The sequence below is a fragment of the Panthera leo genome, chromosome A3 (assembly GCF_018350215.1).
Source record: "Panthera leo isolate Ple1 chromosome A3, P.leo_Ple1_pat1.1, whole genome shotgun sequence".
NCBI lineage: Eukaryota > Metazoa > Chordata > Mammalia > Carnivora > Felidae > Panthera > Panthera leo.
In genome coordinates, this window is record NC_056681.1 from 116,818,104 (window position 1) to 116,838,415 (window position 20,312).

At 38.8% G+C, this 20,312-nt stretch overlaps 1 protein-coding gene and 1 pseudogene across 2 annotated transcripts in view; both read right to left on the reverse strand.

Moving 5' to 3' along the window:
- Nucleotides 1-20,006, reverse strand: part of PPP1CB (protein phosphatase 1 catalytic subunit beta) — a 42,403-nt gene extending 22,397 nt beyond the window's left edge. Inside the window, exons 1-2 of one of the 2 annotated variants that reach the window (XM_042933361.1) lie at nucleotides 19,918-20,006; nucleotides 19,562-19,701 (exon numbers count right to left, since the gene is read on the reverse strand). In XM_042933361.1, coding sequence (XP_042789295.1) covers nucleotides 19,562-19,613 — 52 coding nt within the window. In that variant the 5' untranslated portion in view covers nucleotides 19,614-19,701; nucleotides 19,918-20,006. Of the gene's footprint in view, nucleotides 1-19,561; nucleotides 19,881-19,917 lie in introns of those variants that run through there. The other variant, XM_042933362.1, reaches the window with a different exon arrangement.
- On the reverse strand, nucleotides 3,105-12,782 carry LOC122214804 (annotated as a pseudogene).
- Nucleotides 20,007-20,312: the final 306 nt, after the last annotated feature.

Consider the following 20,312-nt stretch of genomic DNA (forward strand, 5'->3'; position numbering starts at 1 on the left):
CAAGTCACTTCTAAGAGTTGATGAAATGCAGTTAGAGAAACTAAACGTTCTTCTAAAGGTTAAGCATTTGACAAATGACCAAATCTTAGGAATAAGTTATCCAAATATTTGGAAAAAGATGATAGATGGCTCAGGGCAATTCCAGCTGTCTTGTCAATTCAAAAGTCCTGCTCCCTCATGTACTCCTGCCAGTATGTACACCCAAATATCCAAGAGCATTTCAAATTTCTCAGTCATCTGAAAACAGGGAGTAAATCAAGGCAACCTATTAACAAAGAGGAACTAGTTCACTGCCACAATATCCATGAGGGGTTCCAGAATTTGGGTACATGAGCTTAGATACAAGCACCTAGCTAGATTATGAAGATACTAAAAATCTGCACAATTTATAATTCATTAGGTGCAAAGCAATTTCACATCAATCATCTCATTTAATCCTTTTGATGTCCCAAGAATTAGAAAGGGAAGCTATTATCCACACTATACAACAACAGAAAAATTTAAAAACTTGAAAATCAGGGAGCCCAGGTTTATAAAACTAGAATGAGTAAAAAGCAGCAGAGAAGAATTTAGAACCAGTCTTCTAACTCAACACACTCCCCCCTCTACTACCACAAAAAATTCTTAGTCAAAAGTTTCCCAGAAAAAAATTTAGCAGCCAATAATTGTAAACCAGGTAAATACGCCATTATAGGAAATATCTACCATGCTGTTGCTGTTTAGAAAATATTTTGAGGTATCACACATATATACAGTAAAGTACACTAACATTATGGGCATTTACTCAATAAATTTAAAAATTTTAATGTTTATTTCTTATTGAGGTGGGGGGGAGGGGCAGAGAGAGGGAGTCACAGAATCCAAAGCAGACTCTAGGCTCTGAGGTGTCAGCACAGAGACCGGATGCAGGGCTTGAACTCACCAGCTGTGAGATCATCACCTGAGCCGAAGTGTGAGGCTTAACCGACTGAGCCACCCAGGTGCCCCAAATCTTAACTATGTATACACCTAAGTAATCACATTCACATCAAGATACAGAATACTTCCAGCAACCCTGAAGGCTCCCTTATACCCTCAACCATTCAATAATAATGCCGAAGGTTACTATTTTTATTTCTTTCAGTATGATTAATCTGACTCGTTATTGAATTCTGGATAAATAGAAATATACAGTATACTCTTTTGCTCATTCTTCTGTGAAATCTATCCATGTTACTGTGTTCAGCAATGTTTATCTCCTCTAAACATATTTCTTTATGTTTCCTTCTAGACGCTTTACTATTTTAGCCTATCTCATTCAATAATCCATTGATTTAGCACTATTTATTGTAAAGACCATCCTTTCTCCACAGAACTGCAGGGGAAGATGTGTAGAAAAATCAGGTTGACCATACATGAGTGGATCCATTTCTGGACACTCCATATAGTCCATTAATCTGTTTATTTTTACAGCAGTACTACATTGTCTTAATTACTGTAGCTTTTTAAAAGAAACTTTATTTTGAGAGACAGAGACAGAGCGTGCGCGCACCATGTGTGTGCATGTGAACAACTGGGAGAGGGTGGAGAGAGAGAGAATCCCAAGCAGGCTCCACGCTCAGCATGGTGGTGGTGGGGGGGGGGCTCAACTTCACCACCAGGAGATCACCTGAGTTGACCTGAACCCATATCAAGACTTGGATGTTTAACGGACTGAGTCACCCAGACGCCCCCACTGTTGTTTTTTTATAAAGTTATCTCCTAATATAAGCATTCCAACTTTGTTAAGATTGCCTTTGCTAATCTAGGTCCTTTTGCATTTTCAAATATGTTTTAAAATTGGCTTGTCTATTTCTCCTCACCCTCAGCTTGTGGGAGTTTTAACTGGGAATTAATATATCCAGGGAGAATTTACCTTAGTAATTTTGAGTCTTCCATAAACATGGTATCTCTTTTATTTCAGTTGTCATGTGTTTCTCTCACCAATGTTTTGTAGTGTTTAAGGGGCAGTCCTGCACATTTTCATTAAATTGAATTGAAGGGGTGCTGCTTTGTAAATGTGTTTTCTTATTTCATTTTCTAATTATTTGATGTTAAGTGTAATTGATTTATGAATAGTGACTTTGTTTCCTAGTCTAACAGTTTGAAGATCCCTTCGGATTTACCAAGTATACAACCATATCATCTGTGAAGACTTTTACTACTTCTTTCCCAATCTTTGTATCTTTTATTTTTCTTCTTCATTGAATTGACTAGGACCTCCAAGACAATGCTGAAGAAAAGTGTGCTAAAGGTTTTCCTTGTCCTGTTCCTGAACTAAGAGAAAAAAAAAGCATTCAATATTTCTCACCATTATGATAGCTATAGTTTTGTACATACTCAGTTTGCTAAGGATTTTTATCATGAAGGATGTTAAAATTTATCAAATACTGTATCTCATCCATTGAGATAATAATCCCCCTCCACCTTATTCTGTTAATATGATTTATATTGATTGAGTGTTCCTTGGATTCCTAGAATAAACCCCACCACATTATGACATTTATCTTTCTTATTCAATTTGCTAATAATTTGCTCATGATTTCTGTGGCTATATTCATGAGCGATACTGGTCGGTAATTGCCTTTCTTTGAGAATTGTCAGATTTAAGTATTAGGATTGTGCTGGCTTCAAAGAACAAGTTGGGAAGTGTTCTCTCTTTTTCTGCTTTCAACAAACTTGGCCTAATTTCTTCTTTTTTAAATATTTAAGTCACCAGCAAAACCAAATGGGCTTGGAATTTTTTTTGAGAAGTATTCCAAATACAAATTCATTTTCTTTAACATATATAAGACTATTCAGATTTTCTATTCCTTTTTATCAGTATTGTCAAGATTAGTTTTTCATCTAAATTATAAAAGTTATTAGCACTAAGTTATTTATAAAATCTTAACTTCCTTTAAAATACATATACATAACTTTTCTCTGACCCATTTAAGAACAGACTGTATTCTGGGTGGCTTAGTTGGTTAAGTGTTCAACTCTTCATTTCACCTCAGGTCACGATTTCGTAGTTGTGAGACAGAGGTCTGCATCGGATTCTGTGTTGACAGCATGGAGCCTGCTTGGGATTCTCTCTCTCTCTTTCTCTCTACCCTTCCCCACCCTCAAAATAAATAAACTTAAAAAAAAAAAAAAAAGATAGCACAGTATAAATTATCAGATCCAGGGAATTTAACGGATATAAATCTTTAATGTGAAGAATATACTACAATTTTAATAATTGTCTCAATCATGTCCTTTATAGCACATTCTTCTCCTCTAGTACAGAATCCCAGCCAGGATTACATTATTGCTTTTGTTTGTTCCACCTCGTTAGTTTCCATTACTAGTCACATCTCCTGTATCTTTTTTGATAATTTGTTTTCTATTTCTTACATTATCAGTCTTTCTGGGGATTATCAATTTTATTAATCTTACCAACAATTTCTTTTTTAAACAATTTTAATTCACTTTATTTTTCTTGTATAAAACTATATTGTGGCCGTAGCTGGAGCCTGAGCCCTCTGCATGGAAACTGTGGTGTGGGTCTTTACGAAATGGTCAGTGAATTCTTGATAGGAGATTTGGTGAACACAGTCTCTTTCCAAAGGTCAGGGATGAGATCAATGTTAAACCTTGGAAATGGCATCAGAAGTGGCCTTGGCGAAGTTGCCCAGGGTGGCAGTGCAGCCCCTGGCCAAGGTGTAGCAATCATCAATACCAGCCATCACCAGTAGCTTCTTGGGCACGGGCTGAGACAATGCCAGTGCCTCTGGAAGCAGGGATGAGGAGCACCAGCACAAAGCCACAAGAGCCAGTCACCTTGCATGGGACAGTATGGGTTTGCCAATCTTGTTTCCCCAGTAGCCTCACTGCCTGGGGACAACGAGAAACTTGGCCAGAATGATGGCTCCATGGATGGCAGTGGCTACCTCCTTGGAGCACTTAACACTCAGACCGATGTGCCCACTGTAATCTCTGATGGCAACAAATGCTTTGAACCTGGTCCACTGGCCAGCATGAATCTGCTTCTTGCACAGGTATAATCTTCAAAACCTCATTCTTGAAGGATGACCCCAGGAAGAAGTCAATGATCTCAGATTCTTTTTATGGGCAGGGAGGAGACAGGTGTCCTCTAGACTTGATCTTCATGTCGTTGACCACCAGGTGGCCCAGCCTAGTGGCAGCCTTGTCCTTGGCTTTGCCTCCATGAGCTCCACAGCTCCTGTCCTGACCCCGGCTATGGCCCTGGCCCCAGATGCTGCTGCTGAAACCTCTGTGGAAGCTGCCATGGCCTCCCATTCCAGGGCCCCTGGGCCCTCCCACAGCACTGGTGTCATCTGTTATTTGGAGTCTTCCCAGAGAAGAAGCTTCAACATTTTCATTTTAAAAAATCATACATTTGATTTTTATTTGATTTCGGCTCTCATCTTTATTATATCTTTCCTTATTCTTCTACTGTCCTGAAATAAAAATTTAATGTTCAGCCTTCCCCCCCTCCCCACCAATATATATTATATGTATTTTTAAAGCTATACATATCCCTGTAAGCATTGCTTCTTGCTGCAATTGCACAAGTTTGACATGTATTTTTATTATTATTCAGGTCAACACATTTTATAATTTTCACTGCTATTTCTTCAGTAGCAGTAAAATATGTAAAAGTACACTGCTTATTTCTAAGTATTTGAGAATTTTCTAATTACATGCTATTGATTTCTAGTTTATCATTACTGAAATCAGAGAACCTGAGATCTCATTTCTTTTAAATTTACTGAGAATTGCTTTTTGGTACTGCATATTGCATACTTCAGTAAATGTTCCATACATATTTGAAAAGTGTGTATATCCTGTAGTTGTTGAGTAAAGTGTTGTGTGTGTCACTTAGGTCAAATTTACTGTGTTGTTTAAATCTTCTAGATCCTTAATTTTTTCTTTGTTCTATTAGTTACTGAGAAAGGTACGTTAATCTATATAGTGTGGTTTTGTCTATTTTAACCTTTTGGTTCTATCAAGTTTTCCTTTTTGTGTTTTAGACCTATAATATTAGATACCTAAAAATTTTAAGATTATTGTCTCTTCCTGTGGCATTCATCCTTTTAACATTATGCAATGCCCTTCTTTACCTCTAGTGATACTTCCTGCCTTATATACTATTTCTGATGTATATACATCCAACCAGGTTTCTTCTGGTTAATGTGTGCATGATGCAGTTCTCCCATTCTGGTGCTTACTCCTCTACCTTTGCCCTTAAATTTAAAATATGTTCCTTGTATACAGTATAGTTAGGTCTTCTGAACTTTGTCTTGAGTGTTTACTCCTTTCACATTTACTATAATTATGGACAAATCCTGTCATTTGCTTTGTTTGTATCACATGTTCCTCATTCCTTTATTCCTCTTTTCTTGCGTTTCTTTGGAACAATTATCTTTTATTACTCCATTTTCTCCTCTGTTATCTTTTTAGTTATATATTCTTTTTCTTTTGGTAGTTACTCTAGAAATAACAAATGCACTTTTTAGCCTTTTGTTCTACAGTTGTCATATACTGCTTCCACATAGTTTAAACCCTACAAACCATAATTGTTTTAAAAAGCATTAACTTATAATTACACACATTTATCCTTATTGTTGCTCATTTACTTCTGCAGTTCTGTGCTTTTATCTGGAATCATTTTCTTTCAATACGAACTTTACTAGAAAATTCCAGTACCAGTCTGTATCAGTAAATTTTCTCAGCTTGTGTTTTTATTTTGTTTCACTTAAATTTTTTTTTAATGTTTATTTTTGAGAGAGAGAGAGAGAAAGAGAGACACGGACAAGAGCGTGAGTCGGGGAGGGGCAGAGAGAGAAAGAGACAGAGACAGACACAGACAAGTTAGGGGGACTGTATTATAGTCTAAATTGGAGCCTGGAGCCTCAGGCAGGCTCCAGGCTCCAAGCTGTCAGCACTGAGCCCGACATGTGGCTCGAACTCAGGAACCGCAAGATCATGAAGGCATCCGTTGCCTTCTCTTCTGAAGGATATGCTCACTGGATTTAGAATTCTAGATTAGCATTCTTCCTTTTCTTTCAGCACCTTAAAAGGACAGTCTATTGTTTTCTGGCATCTGTAGTTTCAGGTGATATATCAACCATCAATGTTCTCTTGAAGGTCATGTAATGACTTGTTTCCTCTGGTAGCTTTTAAGATTTTCTCTTTTGGGGTGCCTGGTTGGCTAAGTCAGTTAAGAGGCCAACTTCAACTCAGGTCATCATCTCATGGTTCATGAGTTTGAGCCCTACATCAGGCTCTGTGCTGACAGCTCAATTCCATGCCCCCCCCCCTTTCTCTGTCCCTCCCCAACTCGCATGCTGTCTCTCTCTCAAAAATAAACAAACATTAAAAAGATTAAAACATAAAGATTTTCTTTTTCTTCATTTTTAGCAGTTAAGTCCACGATGGGTTTCAATATAGTTTTATTTGTATTTTTCCTTCCTGGAATCCATGGAGCTTCTTTAATCTTTTGGTATCTTTCTCCCTTTGGAGAAGTCTTGGTCAGTATTTCCTCTATCCTGTATCTCCTCTCTTTCTGGGACTCCCATTATGTATGTTAAACCTTTCCACTGTCTCCTGCTTTCTTTATTTCCCCTGTTTTTTTCTCAGCACTGCGTAATTTCTACACAACACTTTTTTCCTAGCTTTTACTACGCCGCTGTTTCTACCGTGCTAGTAAGCCCAACTCTCAAATTCTCATTGTTAGTGAATGCACTTTTTTAGTTGTAAAGTTTCCAGGACTCTGATAAAATTTCCCATCATTTCTTATTTATCCTGAGCACATTAAATCAGTTATTTTAAAGTCTCTCAGTGATAACTCTAATATCTGAATAATCTGGGGATTTGTTCCCTTTTTTCCTCTGATTTCTGGTCAGTTAAGTCTATTAGTATGTCCTGTGGTCATTTCACTGAATGAAATATCTGATTATGGATGGAAATTGTATGAGCTCTAGACGACATCTTCCAGACAGTATTGTTTCCTTTCAGTGGTAAGAATAATAATGACTTACATTTTCTTGAGGGCTGGTCTACTTCAGTTTTGCCCTCAATCTTAGGGAGTGGTCATGATGGAGTATCAATGGAAAATTTGACTATAATACAGTCCCCCTAATTTGGCAGTCTGAACTTCAACTTTTGCCCCTCTGGCACTAGGGTGATACTGGAATCTCTGCTCAGATCTTTAGCTTTCCAGATACTGTTTTCTTCTGAGTTTCTTAGAATCTTCTCTTGTATACGTATACCTTAGAAGTCAATGACTTAAGGGGGACCTGACTGCAGATTTTGGGGTTAGAATCTATGTGGTTCTCTCCTCTTTTGGATTTAAGTTTCAATGCTTTAATGGCCTCAGACTTCCATCTCTCCTCTTGAGTCCAGGAAGACTGCCACTCTTTGTTTGGGATCTATTCCTCTATACCTCCAGGAAAAAAGCCAGAGTGATTGGTCAGCTCACTGCTGCTTCCTTTTCCTCAAGGATCAAAACCCTCAAAAATTTCCTGTGTTCATTGCTCAAGTACATACAGAAAAGGACACAAAATATGATTATTGGTCACAGAGGAGAAATTTGGATGATTACATACAGAAACTAGAGGAATACCTTGCAAGGACTAAACACTATGGGCCCTAACCCCATATTTTTTACCAGTCCTGACTGGTAAAGGTCTTCTACTCCTGATAAGAGAATCTTTCTGTGCAAGCATGTCCACATCAGAAAAGGGGGAAAACATGAATCAAATTTGGCCCAATGCCTGGTTTTGTGAGTTTTTACTTTTTAAAAAATGATGGGGGGGGGGGCGGGGAGGAAGAGACACATAAAAATTATATAAGTTTTCAGCATCCATAAATAAATTGTTTTACGGAAACACAACTACTCTTACTTGTTATGTTTTTCTTTTCTCCTCCCACCCCCAACCCCCATTAAGTATCATCTATGGGCACTTTCACCATACAATGGCAGAGCAGATTCATTGTGACAGAGACACAGGGCACTCTATCATTTCACACTGCTTCTCATGGTACTACGAATTACAGAAATGCAGTTATAACTCAACAGTGTCTTGAGTTCCTGCTTGTTGCTGTTCTGCAACATTTAAAAACATTTTTTTACTTTTATTACAGTGCATACTCTTCACGCAGGAAAAATGGAATGCAAATGTTGCACTTTTAAAGCACAGTGGAGTGTGGATTATTCTGTTACTGAATTAGACAGCTAAGCATTTTATTTATAACATTATAGCTATGCTTAAAAAAAATACAATATATGTTCACATTACCAGGCTAAGCACTATCATCACAATATTCCTATTTCACTCAAAAGCAAAGACAATTTAAACATTTTAAATGGAATCTCATCACAGCAGAATTTCTTCACAAAAATAAAAATGAGACTGCAACCAAAATTAAATTTCCAACTGGCTACTGTGTTAGCAAGCAAGGAAAGCCATGTACTAATGGTGAGTTCCTGAAATCATGTTTGATTGGAAAAGCCAAAGAAATAGGTCCTGAAACAATATTCTTGTTTAAGACTATTACCCTTTCTGTAAAAACAGTTCTTGAAGCATCGAAGACAACGGGAGCAGTATTAACCAATTATCAGTTAAAAAAACAAATGAGGAACACCTAGGTGGCTCAGCTGTTTAAGTATCCAACTTCTGCTCAGGTCATGATCTCACTCAGTTTGCGAGTGACAGCCCCACACTGGGCTCTGTGAACTGACAGTGTGGAGCCCGCCTGAGATTCTCTCTCTCCCTCTCTTCTCTCTGCCCCTCCCAGCTTGCACTCGTGCACGAGTGCTCTCGCTCTCTCAAAATAAATAAATAAACATTAAAACAACAACAACAATAAAAAAAAAAAACAATAAAAAATGAGGGCATCTGGATGGCTCTGTCAGTTAAGCTTCCGACTTCAGCTCAGGTCATTATCTAGTGGCCTGTGAGTTTGAGCCCTGTATCAGGGCTCTGTGCAGACAGCTCACAGCCTGGAGCCTGCTTCAGATTCTATGTCTCCCTCTCACTCAGCCCCTCCCCCATTCATGCTGTCTCTCTCAAAAATGAATAAATGTTTTAAAAAATAAAAACAAAAACAAATGATTTCAAGTGGTTTTCCTTGGCTATTCGTGACTTCACAGATACTACCAATACCTAACTGTTGCCTTATTTAAGGAGCCAATTGAGTGACTGAAGAGTTAGCCTTGAATTAGCTGTCAAAAATATTGTCAAGAAGCTGAGAAAAACAAAAGAAAAAATGGTGGTAAAAATATACATGGAGCACAAAAAAACCCTAGTTGGGCAATTTTACAAACTTGTGAACATTTAAGGTGTTTATAGTGTATGGTGCAATTACTCAGTAGAAAGATACTTTACCATGTATTGTTGGCTCAGCGGTAATCAATAGTGCACATCATTAGCACTCATGAACTATTGTCAGTTCCGTGAGTATTTGTCAGAAATAAAAGCTGAATATCTCAAATTGCTCTACTACACAGCAGTTCAATGGCCTAGTAGTGATAGTTTTATTGTGATTTTTTTGAGCTCAGGGCCAATACTGAAATTTTTCTGAATGACAACAATCACTATCACTATTATGGGTAGTTTAATAAACTAGATTTTGTTGCAAACCTGATAATGTTTCTTAATGATTGAATCTAAAATTGTAAGGCAAAAAAATATTTATATGTGAAACGTATACTGTGGTAAGTCATTATGACAACTAACGATGCTTGAATTCACAAGCAAATGTCAAAGCTGCTTTATACACTCCCAGTGCTGTCAAAGTTAAAACAAGATCTTCATTTCCTCACAGATTTGCATTAAATATATTTTCTAAGCTCAAATCACAGTTCCAACAGAACTCTTCAGACGTCAGTGCTAGTGCACACTATACCAAAATCTATTTAACTGTGCAGGTGAAGAGCTTCCACTTTGCCCTTGATTGGAACTGATTTGTGTGCTGTGATAACATAATAAAAGGCAAATATTAGGAGAGAACTAGAAGAAGTCTATAAATACCTTCCAAATGATAACTAAAATCATTAACTAAAATCACATTCTTGTGGACTGATATCAGTATTTGGCAATACCTATCCATGTTAAAAGATACCTTCCAAGATGAAATACAGATCTCATTACAGATCAGCATTAACAGATGAACACTTGCAATCAATTTTGATGACACAGAACACTAACTCTGAACCTCAATTAAACAAAATGTTATCTGATGTCAAAAGAAGATACACAAATTGCACTTAATCATTATATTTCAAATTTCATATTCATGTAAAAAACCTTTTCAATGCAGGTTTGTCTTTTAAATCACAAATGGTGTTGGGCGCCAGGGTGCCTCAGTCAGTGAAGCAGCCAACTCTTGACTTTGGCGCGGATCATGATCTCATGGTTCATGGGTTCAAGCCCCATGTTGGGCTCTGCACTGACAGTGCGGAGCCTGCTTGGGATTCTCTCTCTCCCTCTCTCTCTGCCCCTCCTCTCCTTGTGCTCTCTCTCAAAATAAATACACTTAAAAAAATACAAATGGTGTGTGATATATGTGTTTTTATGTGTATTGTGTGTATATTAAATTTTATCTTTCAATAACCATCTGCTATTTTCTCTGGCAAGTTCTCACAATAACTGCCTTCTCTAAAACAGAAAGGATGTCAAGAAAAAAGAACCAACCCCATTACTATCTATCATATCTGCCCCATGAAATCTTAGGAATCTTCCATAACCTTTAATATCTTAATTCACTCTACACCCCCCCAAAATTCACTCATGGTTACAAATTAATCAATAGCAAAGTTAACTTCAATCCAGACTTGCTAAATTTCCTGGTTTTTTTCGGTAGGATGAAGTGGCTATTTCTCCCTATTTAGCATGTAAGTCTCCCTTTAAGCCACAAAAAGTAAAAACGGTAAAATTTTTACAAGTGGTTAAAATGTGGAATTTTGGTTTCAAGTGAAAGAATTAGGCAGCTGTCACAATTTCAATTTATCTTAAGTCTGCCTGATAGGAATGATTAATGTGGCCTTCAGAAGCTCTGTATAATACCTCAAACTGTAATACTGTGTATATATATGAACATACATATTTTTCTGAAAAGGCCTATGGCTTTCATGAATTCTCAAAGGGTCCTGTGAAGAGTCATAAATTAAAAAGTGATTCCAGATATACCAGTAAACAAATGATAAGCAAAGAATAAAGAAGTAGCAGATATAGGTGAGAGCCAGATGTTTCAGAACAGAGGAAGAGTGCCCTAGCTCTATGGTTCTCCAAGCGGGATCCCCTTTTTCACTATGTTGACATCTGCATGACACAGAAGCCAATGGTGGGCAAAACTGCTAGCACCTTAGCACAAAACAAAATCAGTGGTGCCAAAATGTACTGGTGGTATTCATTACCATGCATTTACAGTGAAACACAAAGAAGTCCAGTTTCACTTAAGAATGCCCTCAAGTAGTAAAAATTATCAATTTTATTAAATCTCCACCATTGAATATACATCTTTTTAATATTCTGTATAATGAAATGAAAAGTATCCATTAGGCATTTCTGCTACATACCAAAGCACAATGGCTGTGTTCAAGAAAAGCACTCGAGTGACAGTTTTAGCTCCAAGCGGATCTAGCCACATTTTTCACAGAACATCTTTTTTACTGGAAAGCGTAGCTGACAAACTATAGCTATTTACACTTAGATTTCACAGATACTCTTGAAAATGAACAAAGTGAGGCTGTGTCGTTTCAAAGAAAACAACTGACAGCATTTGTTGCTAATGATAAAAATCAACCTTTCAAGTGAAAATTAAAATTTTGGAAACTTTGTATCCAGCACCACGAATCTGACAGCTTCTTCCATACTTAAAGACTCTTCTGATACCTTGTTATATCAACAAATATGATTTTTTGATATTGTGTAAGATGTATCAACATTAGAACATTTGCATAACTCGATGTAACTGATATTTTCCAAATGACCAATGCATGTTATAAAGAATGTATAAGAACCATTTAAGTGTAAGGGGCGCCTGGGTGGCTCAGTCAGTTAAGCGTCTGACTTCGGCTCAGGTCATGATTTCACGGCTCGTGAGTTCAAGCCCCCCATCGGGCTCTGTGCTGACAGCTCAGAGCCGGGAGACTGCTGCAGATTCTGTGTCTCCCTCTTTCTCTCTCTCTCTGTTCTCCCCCGCTTGCACTCTGTCTCTCAAAAATGAGTAAGTGTTAAAATAATTTTTTTTTTTAAGTGTAAGACGGATCAATGGATTTTAATGTAAAGGAACAAAAAAACTCAGATATTTCTGATTCCACATTACAACTAACCTTTAAGAAATTACCACTTGTTGATTAGTACATTAAAGAATATCATTAAAGAATAAACACAACATTAAAGAATATCCACAGTTATCTAAAAAGACTAATAAAATACTCCTTCACTTTCCAACTATATGTTATATGATTAACTTCTACAAAACCAGACATTAAAGAGGTTTACTTATCACTATATTTCTTGTTTTAGAAAACATTATTTATGCTGGCATGCAATGGACCATTATTTTAAATGAATTAAAAAAGATATTTTAAAATTCTGTTTTAATCTCTAACACAGTACTAATAAATCACATAAATAAAAGCTCTTGTCCTCTATTCTTTTTAGGAGTATATAAAGTGGTCCCAAGAGTCAAAAAGTTTGAAATCCACTGCTCTAGTCCCCAGCCAAAAGAAGGCATACAACAAATTTCTTTAACTTACTTTTCACCATCTTATTCTGCCTAAAATTGTCTCTGCCCTTCAGCACCAACACTATGTCAAACCAGATTACAAACTCCGGATGATGGAAATAGGAACAAAATGTTTTACACATACATACACATATATGAAAAGAGTGGTTGCATGCAGTAACACAATGTGGAGGACACAATACATGTTAGATCCTCATAAGGAATGGCCTTCTCAATAATTACTACAGGAAGGCTTCAGGGCTCAGCAGCATAAAAAGTCTTCTATTGCCTATTTCTCAGTTCAGGTTTATACCAAACAGAAAGAGTAACAACAGCTAACATTTTCTGAGCTTTCATTATGTATCAAAGGGTTTTATCTGTTTAGTCTTTACAGATACATTATGAAATAGACACTATCATCCCCAATATGCAGAACAGAGGCAGAGCTGAAATTAAAATACATGCAGAACCTGTATCCTAAACCATCATAAACATGGCCTCCCACTGTAACAATACTTACAGATATATCTTGAGTAAATACACAACTGAGTAAACATCTGATTAGCATAACTACTGCAGTTAAGTTCAAAAAACACATTCCTTTCTATCACTGTGTAAACTTAGATCTCCTCAGAAGGCTGGTCATTTTCTCTCACTACTTTGGTTCAATTATTTGACAAATATTCAAACAACAGAGATACCTACGAACAAACACCTATGAAGATTCCTTCCCAATTTATAGAAGTCATTATAACCGTGAATTATAATATTAAAGAAAGCTACATAATAGATGTCCTTATTAAACTCCTTTTATTATGAAAAGTAACTTTTGATTTCTCTAAATCTTAAAAATAGAGGAGGTAAAATTAGAGGAAAAGTTAAAATGGTGTTATTAAACAAATACTCAAAGCAAGAAAATGCTTCTGTGAATCTATAATTGACTAGACTGGAACTTAGTGATATTCTGATGAAGATTCTGGGGATAAAATTCTTTTATGGTGAAATAAACTGTGTCACCTCCAAATTACACAGTGTGGGCACATTATCAGGACCCAAAGGCCATGTTTCCACTATTACATAAGTAACTCTTACTTGTTCTTGCAGGTAAATTTGGGAAGGGAGAGAGAGGCCAGGAATTTTCAGGAAAGTTACGTATATACACCCTCATAAATCACTCTGCTACATGAGTAGAGCAGAAGCAGGATAAAGGACAACTGCCACTGTCCTTCTACTACTTTTTCTACTGTATTACAAGAACCCACCTAGACCAGGGACTGAATTCCTCCAACACTAGGAAAAGACTGGCTAGTGGTTTTTTATACTTGCTAAACTTCAGAATGAGTTTCTGCATTTTTAGTCCTTTACCTCTAACTATGTAATGAAGACTATTTCCATTAAGGCATTTTCAATTTTATCTAACAGATGTCATATGGTGTATTTCAGAGAATAGAGTGTAAAAAAACTGCATTTCACCTACCAGTAACCAAGACTTCGAAGGTAATCCAATTCAATCTTGGGGAGACATAGAGGGTGTACAAGAAAGAGATGTGTCCCTGATCGCTTTCTCCTTCCTATATTCACTGACCCTCTATCTTTCCAGGAAAAATAAGCCTTGGAATGGCTATATACAGCTGCTAGAAGGGCAGGGATTGCTGCTTGAGGGTATAAATTTGTATCCACTAAAAATTAAATCCTAGAAAACTCAACTGGGAATTCCCATCCTCCACCACATCACTCCTAAACCTACCTCATTTACAAACCATTTCTTCTCTTTGCATCCCCATATCCCAACTCTTCCAGAATAACTTTTGTTTCAGAAATACTTAATGAGATTTCAATTATTATTTCTAAATATTTTGACATTCTTATATACTTATATTATTTTACCTCTGTTAGAACTGAGAATACATGCCATTGGAATGAATACTGTTAAAATAGTAAATATGGAAAGCAAGAGAGAAAAAAGCCTGCTAGATATAATTTGTTATCTTCCTGTTAACCCTAAATCTTAAAATATAATCCTGTCTCTAGACTCAAATGTAAATAGATTTCTAAATCCCAATGAATTTTAATCTTGGATTTAGATATTTACCAGAAAAGCTTCAGCTTTGCATTTAAATAACAAAATAAAAACACTTCTGCACTACTTTAAACTTTCAATGTTTCCCTCATTTGTTGAAACAACGAATTAACAGGAAAACAAACCTAATCTCTGAATCAGTTAAAAAATGTACCACCTTTATGCATCCTCTAGCTTCTCATCAAGGAAGCAGCAAGGGAAGAGCGAAAGTATCCCTCAGATGATCTTTCCTACTCCTCAACCTGCTCATTTCTAACAAACCTGGCCTTGGATCTATATATAAACAACACTTTCCTGCAGAAGTTGGGGTTGCCAGGAACAAGCAGACTAGCACTTCCTTCAAACTGCCTAACCTTTAGACTTCTGGATCACAACTAAACAATTTAAATCGGAGAAAAAAAGGCTTTAAACAGTCTGGCAGTTCCTCAAAAGGTCAAACATATATAGACTTACCATATGACCCAACAATTCCATTCCTAGCTGTAGACTCAAGAGAAGTAAAAACATGCCCACACAAAAATTTGTACACCAATGTTTACAGCAGTATTATTCTCAACAGCCAAAAAGGGGAAACAACTCTAATGCCCAACAAGTAATGAATAATAAAATGTGGTCTACTCATACAATGGAATATTATTCACCTACAAAAGGAAGAAATACTAAGACATGACACAATATAGATGAATTTTTAAACATTAGAAGAAGCCAATCACAAGAGGCCATATGTTTCCATTTACATGAAATGTCCAGCACAGGCAAAATCCATAGAGATACAAAGATTAGTCGTTGCCTAATGCTGGGGGAGGGATGAAAGGAAAAAGGGAGTGTGTTGGCTAATGGGAACAGGGCTGTGTTGATGAAAATGTTCTAAAATTGTGGTGATGCGTGGGCAACTCTGTAAATATATTAAAAATCATCGAATTATACACTTGAAGTAAGTGAATTACATAGTATGTGAATTATATCTCAATAAAACTTTTATTTAAAGAGGATTTTAATGTGCTTTTATTAATCTATTTAATTTTTCAAGTCCATTCCATTTTTTTAACTTTCAAAAGGACACAAAGCTTCCTACTTGCTTAGTCTGTCTCAGCCTGACTAAATCTTTAGAATACATAACCCACAAGAACGGAAATGATCACAGAAGTTCCACAAATTCAGAGATATATACATACACACAGATATATATGATAAACATAACAAAATATAGGATCTACATAATAGGCATGTGTTAATTATCATCCGGTACAGCCCAGTTTTTAGACACTTGGATAAAGTCTGGTTGGGTGGGAAGCAGTTTTTCACCCTATCCTCTTTCCAAACAGATCCAACTACTCATTCTATTTCACCTCCTCCCAAAATAAACTCAACATTTATAATTTGAACAACGTTTGCAAGGTGATTATGCTATATTCCTACTGCCACCCTAACTCCTTTTGGAACTAATGATCAAAGTAAAAAGCTTTCACTGGGTTTTCCAGGACACCCACAGGAACTAGATTTAAACAATCAGTCAAGAGCATTATTATAAGCCACGAGAATGTGGTAACAGGGTTCACTACAGGGGATAGAATCACAGGCGTCCTTGGCTTTTAGTTCTAAGTAAAACTTAACCCAATATACTGGAGGAATACGCACTATTCAAATAAGAAATTAGTATATGGTTTGCATTAAATAACAGAAAATTTTAAATTGTTCTGAAGGCACTTTGAAAATATTACATCAATGATATGCCCACTCAAAAAAGAAAAAAACACAAAAGCAACTTATAAAATATGGTTACCAAACGTGTTACAGCCCACTGGCAATTTGATATAATAAAAAAGAAATCAAGAGCATGCCTTGGAATTACAATAAACGTTTTATTTTTTTTTTTAACGTTTATTTATTTTTGAGACAGAGAGAGACAGAGCATGAACAGGGGAGGGGCAGAGAGAGAGGGAGACACAGAATCTGAAACAGGCTCCAGGCTCTGAGCGGTCAGCACAGAGCCCGACGCGGGGCTCGAACTCACGGACCGTGAGATCATGACCTGAGCCGAAGTCGGACGCCCAACCGACCAAGCCACCCAGGCGCCCCAACAATCAACGTTTTAAAATAAGATGAAGTTCTGCTGATTTTTCCCATGTGGAGACATTCTAAGTTTTATCTTATATATTCATTTATTTTTTTTAATTTTTTTAAAATGTTTATTTATTTTTGAGAGAGAGAGACAGAGTACAAGCGGGGGAGGGGCAGAGAGAGAGGTAGACACAGAATCTTAAACAGACTCCAGGCTCCAAGCTGTCAGCACAGAGCCTGACGTGGGGCTCGAACTCACCAACCACAAGATCATGACCTGAGCCAAAGTTGGACGCCCAAGTGACTGAGCCACCCAGGCGTCCCACTTATATGTTCATTTAATACTAAAAAAAACCAAAAACACCTACTGCAGCTATTTTGCTAGGCAGCTTTACAAAACACCATCACTTGAATCTAAATGAACTTTAATGAGCAAGTAACATCACTGAAAACAAAGGCAGACAAAAAAAAAAAATACGTCTGTTCTGGATGTCTTTGAACAGGTATAGATTTTGGAAGAGGAAAAGAGAAGGAGCCTGCAGAATTTAAGAATTCCAAGGAGGGACTGTCAAACTAAATATACTTCCCAGGATTGAGAAGCAAGTAATGAAACTCTTTTACTGATGGTAGTGTGTTCAATATAGACAGAGGTCGCAAAAGCCCAGAAATCACTTTAGCCTGGAAGCTCCCTGGGTAAAGAGATTGTGTTTTATCTTTGGATTCCTGGTGATTGGCATAAAGGAGATCAATATTAAAAGGGGAAAATGTCTAGACTATTTCTCTCTCTCTCTCTCTCTCTCTCTCACACACACACACACACACACACACACACACACACACACAGGCGGGGGGAGGGAGAGGTTGTTCAAAGCCAGCACCAAATATTAAATCTGAATTCACAAAACTAATGGAATCCCTCAGCCTATTTTTCCCTCCGTTATCTTTTTTCCAATAAACTCGAACAATCCACTAGTGAAGTTTCTTAAGTATCCTAAAAAAGTGCATCTGATTTAAAAGGTCCCAGATCAAACATTTTAAAACACAAAATCTACTGTTTTATGCCTACAAAGTATACAAGTATGTAAGTACACGAAAAATAGAAGTGAAGAAGTTGAAATACAAACATCAGATTTTTAAAATACTTAAACTTACAAACTCATGTTTAAAATGTGTAAGAAAGCAGGGTCCAGATTCCCCCAAAAGTTATCAAGACATTAAAATGTTTAAGTAGCTATACTTCCCTCTTAGAACAATGCACAATCACAAAACAAAATTTTTTCCAAAGCAAGTATCTTGTAGACCCAGCAAGATGTCCACATCTGTTAAAAGTCCACCAAGACTTAAGCAGTGAACACGGACTACAGGCACCAGGGGGCCTCCCAAGAATAACTCGATAGTAAAAGAAAAGGTAAGTAAGAGTTCCTGGTAAAACTTTCCTATCCAGTCTTAAGACTGCTGGAAGGCTTTCACATCTGGAGCAAATAAACTGTAGTTTGTTACACAACGGGCACATACAGAACTGACGAGAAACCAACACACAGACTGAAAAAAGGAACTAGCCAGCCCCTCACCCCCAGGAATACAATTTTCTTTGATGATTTTCCAAATGTAAGAATATACCGCGCTTCGCTGTTGTCAAGTTACCTTCAGGTAACCTGAAAGCAAGTAAGTTAGTGCATATGCACTCTAACGATTTCCAACAGAAAAGGCTAAATTTTTTTGAAGGCTTAGTATCTTTTCTACACACTCACAAAGCAATTAGTGGTGAGGCAAATTTTAGGGTAAAGGGATTCACTGGCACAAGACTGCGATTAAGTGTGAATAATAGCCTGGTCTCTCCATCTCTTCCCATTCCCTCTAACCCCCACCCCAACATAAAACTGTTCAATAAAAACAGAAGGACCAGGAAACTTCAAAAGCAGCGAAGACTTGTAAATACCTTTCACACACGAGAGGCTTTTACAATAAAGTAGACCTTTCTAAGTTTGTGCAGAAATTAAATCCTGCTCAAGCCTGTTAAATTCTCAAACCCGAAAGCCGATCCCGTCAGCAAACGTGTCTACATATTCTTTCTTGAGTGCATCTTCAGCTCGAGTCAAAATCTTCGGTTTTACTATTTTTTTTTAACCTAAATAATAAATAGGAGGTACTCAACTCCCGCTAATGTTATCCCCTCCTTAAACAGAGTTCGTCCTACAGCATCATGCAAAAATGCAGAAGAGGTCCAACAATTGTCTCAATGAGAAGATTTTTATAAAATTCACTCCCGGAACAAGAATCGGAGGCAGCCAAGGGCAATGCACAAAGAGAACAGAGAAGAAATACACGTTCCACGGACATACAATGCACAGAAACTCGCATCCTCGCACCCTCCTTGGGAAGGGTCACCCAGCACCCTTGGGCTCCTCGTAGCCCCCGGCCAGCGCGATGCCATGACGGTCCCCGAGGGTTCGCGGGGACATTGCCCGCCGGGCCGCCCGCGGGGACAGCCCCTCTCGAATTGCCTCCTGCCGACCGTGTTCCTGGAGGCCGCTCCCCCCCGGCCAAGCAGCCTCTTCGCCCCCCTCCTCCGCAGCCGCCGCGGGGCGGAAACGGGGGTCCCCTCGGGTTCGGCGGCGAGGGGAAATGAGGGCTGAAGGGGGCGCCCCCTCCTTGCGGCAGGCCGGGCCCCGCACTCACCCTCCAGCAGTCGGGTGATGAGACTGTCCACGTTCAGCTCCCCGTCCGCCATCTTGTCGGCACCAGACGCTCCTTCCCAGCAGCGGGAACAAGGGCTTCACGGCGGCGGAGGCTGCGGCGACGGCTCGGCGCTCCCTCACCTACAAGTCACGCGGCGTTTCGACCCCGGTTCCAACTCCCTCTTTTCCCCGGGCCCTCCCCCCACCCCCTCCCCACCAAGTAGTGGAGCGCGCGTACACTCGGAGGCCCACACGATAAATAAATAAATAAACAAGCGGAGCCCCCAAGAACCGGGCCGCGTCAGACCCAGCCGCCACCTCCTCCTCCTCGGCACCGCCCAACTCCGCAAAGCTCACCAGCGCCGCCGACGGCCCCACCCGCAGCTCCACTTACAGCACACCACCCTTCCCCGCCACCGCGCCACGCAACCCTCCGCGCAGGCGCACGGCGCACGCCTCCGCGGCCCCCACCACAGCCCTGGCTTTTGCGCAATCGCACTGGACTCCGTTCTCCCGCCGCTGCCGCCGCTGCTGCTTTCGCGCAGGTGCGTCGCCCTCACTCGCCACTTCCACTGCGCCGAATCGCCACGGCAGCGCAGGCGCCCCGAGGCTCGCGGGGCTCGCCGCGCTGGGGAAGCTCCCATTAGGCAGAACGAGCGTGGGCAGCGGCTGACCTTCCCGCTGTTCAGCTGCCCTGGCAGGGGCCCTGTGCACACCGCGTTGTTGTGCCCTTCCCGCCTCTTTTTTATTTT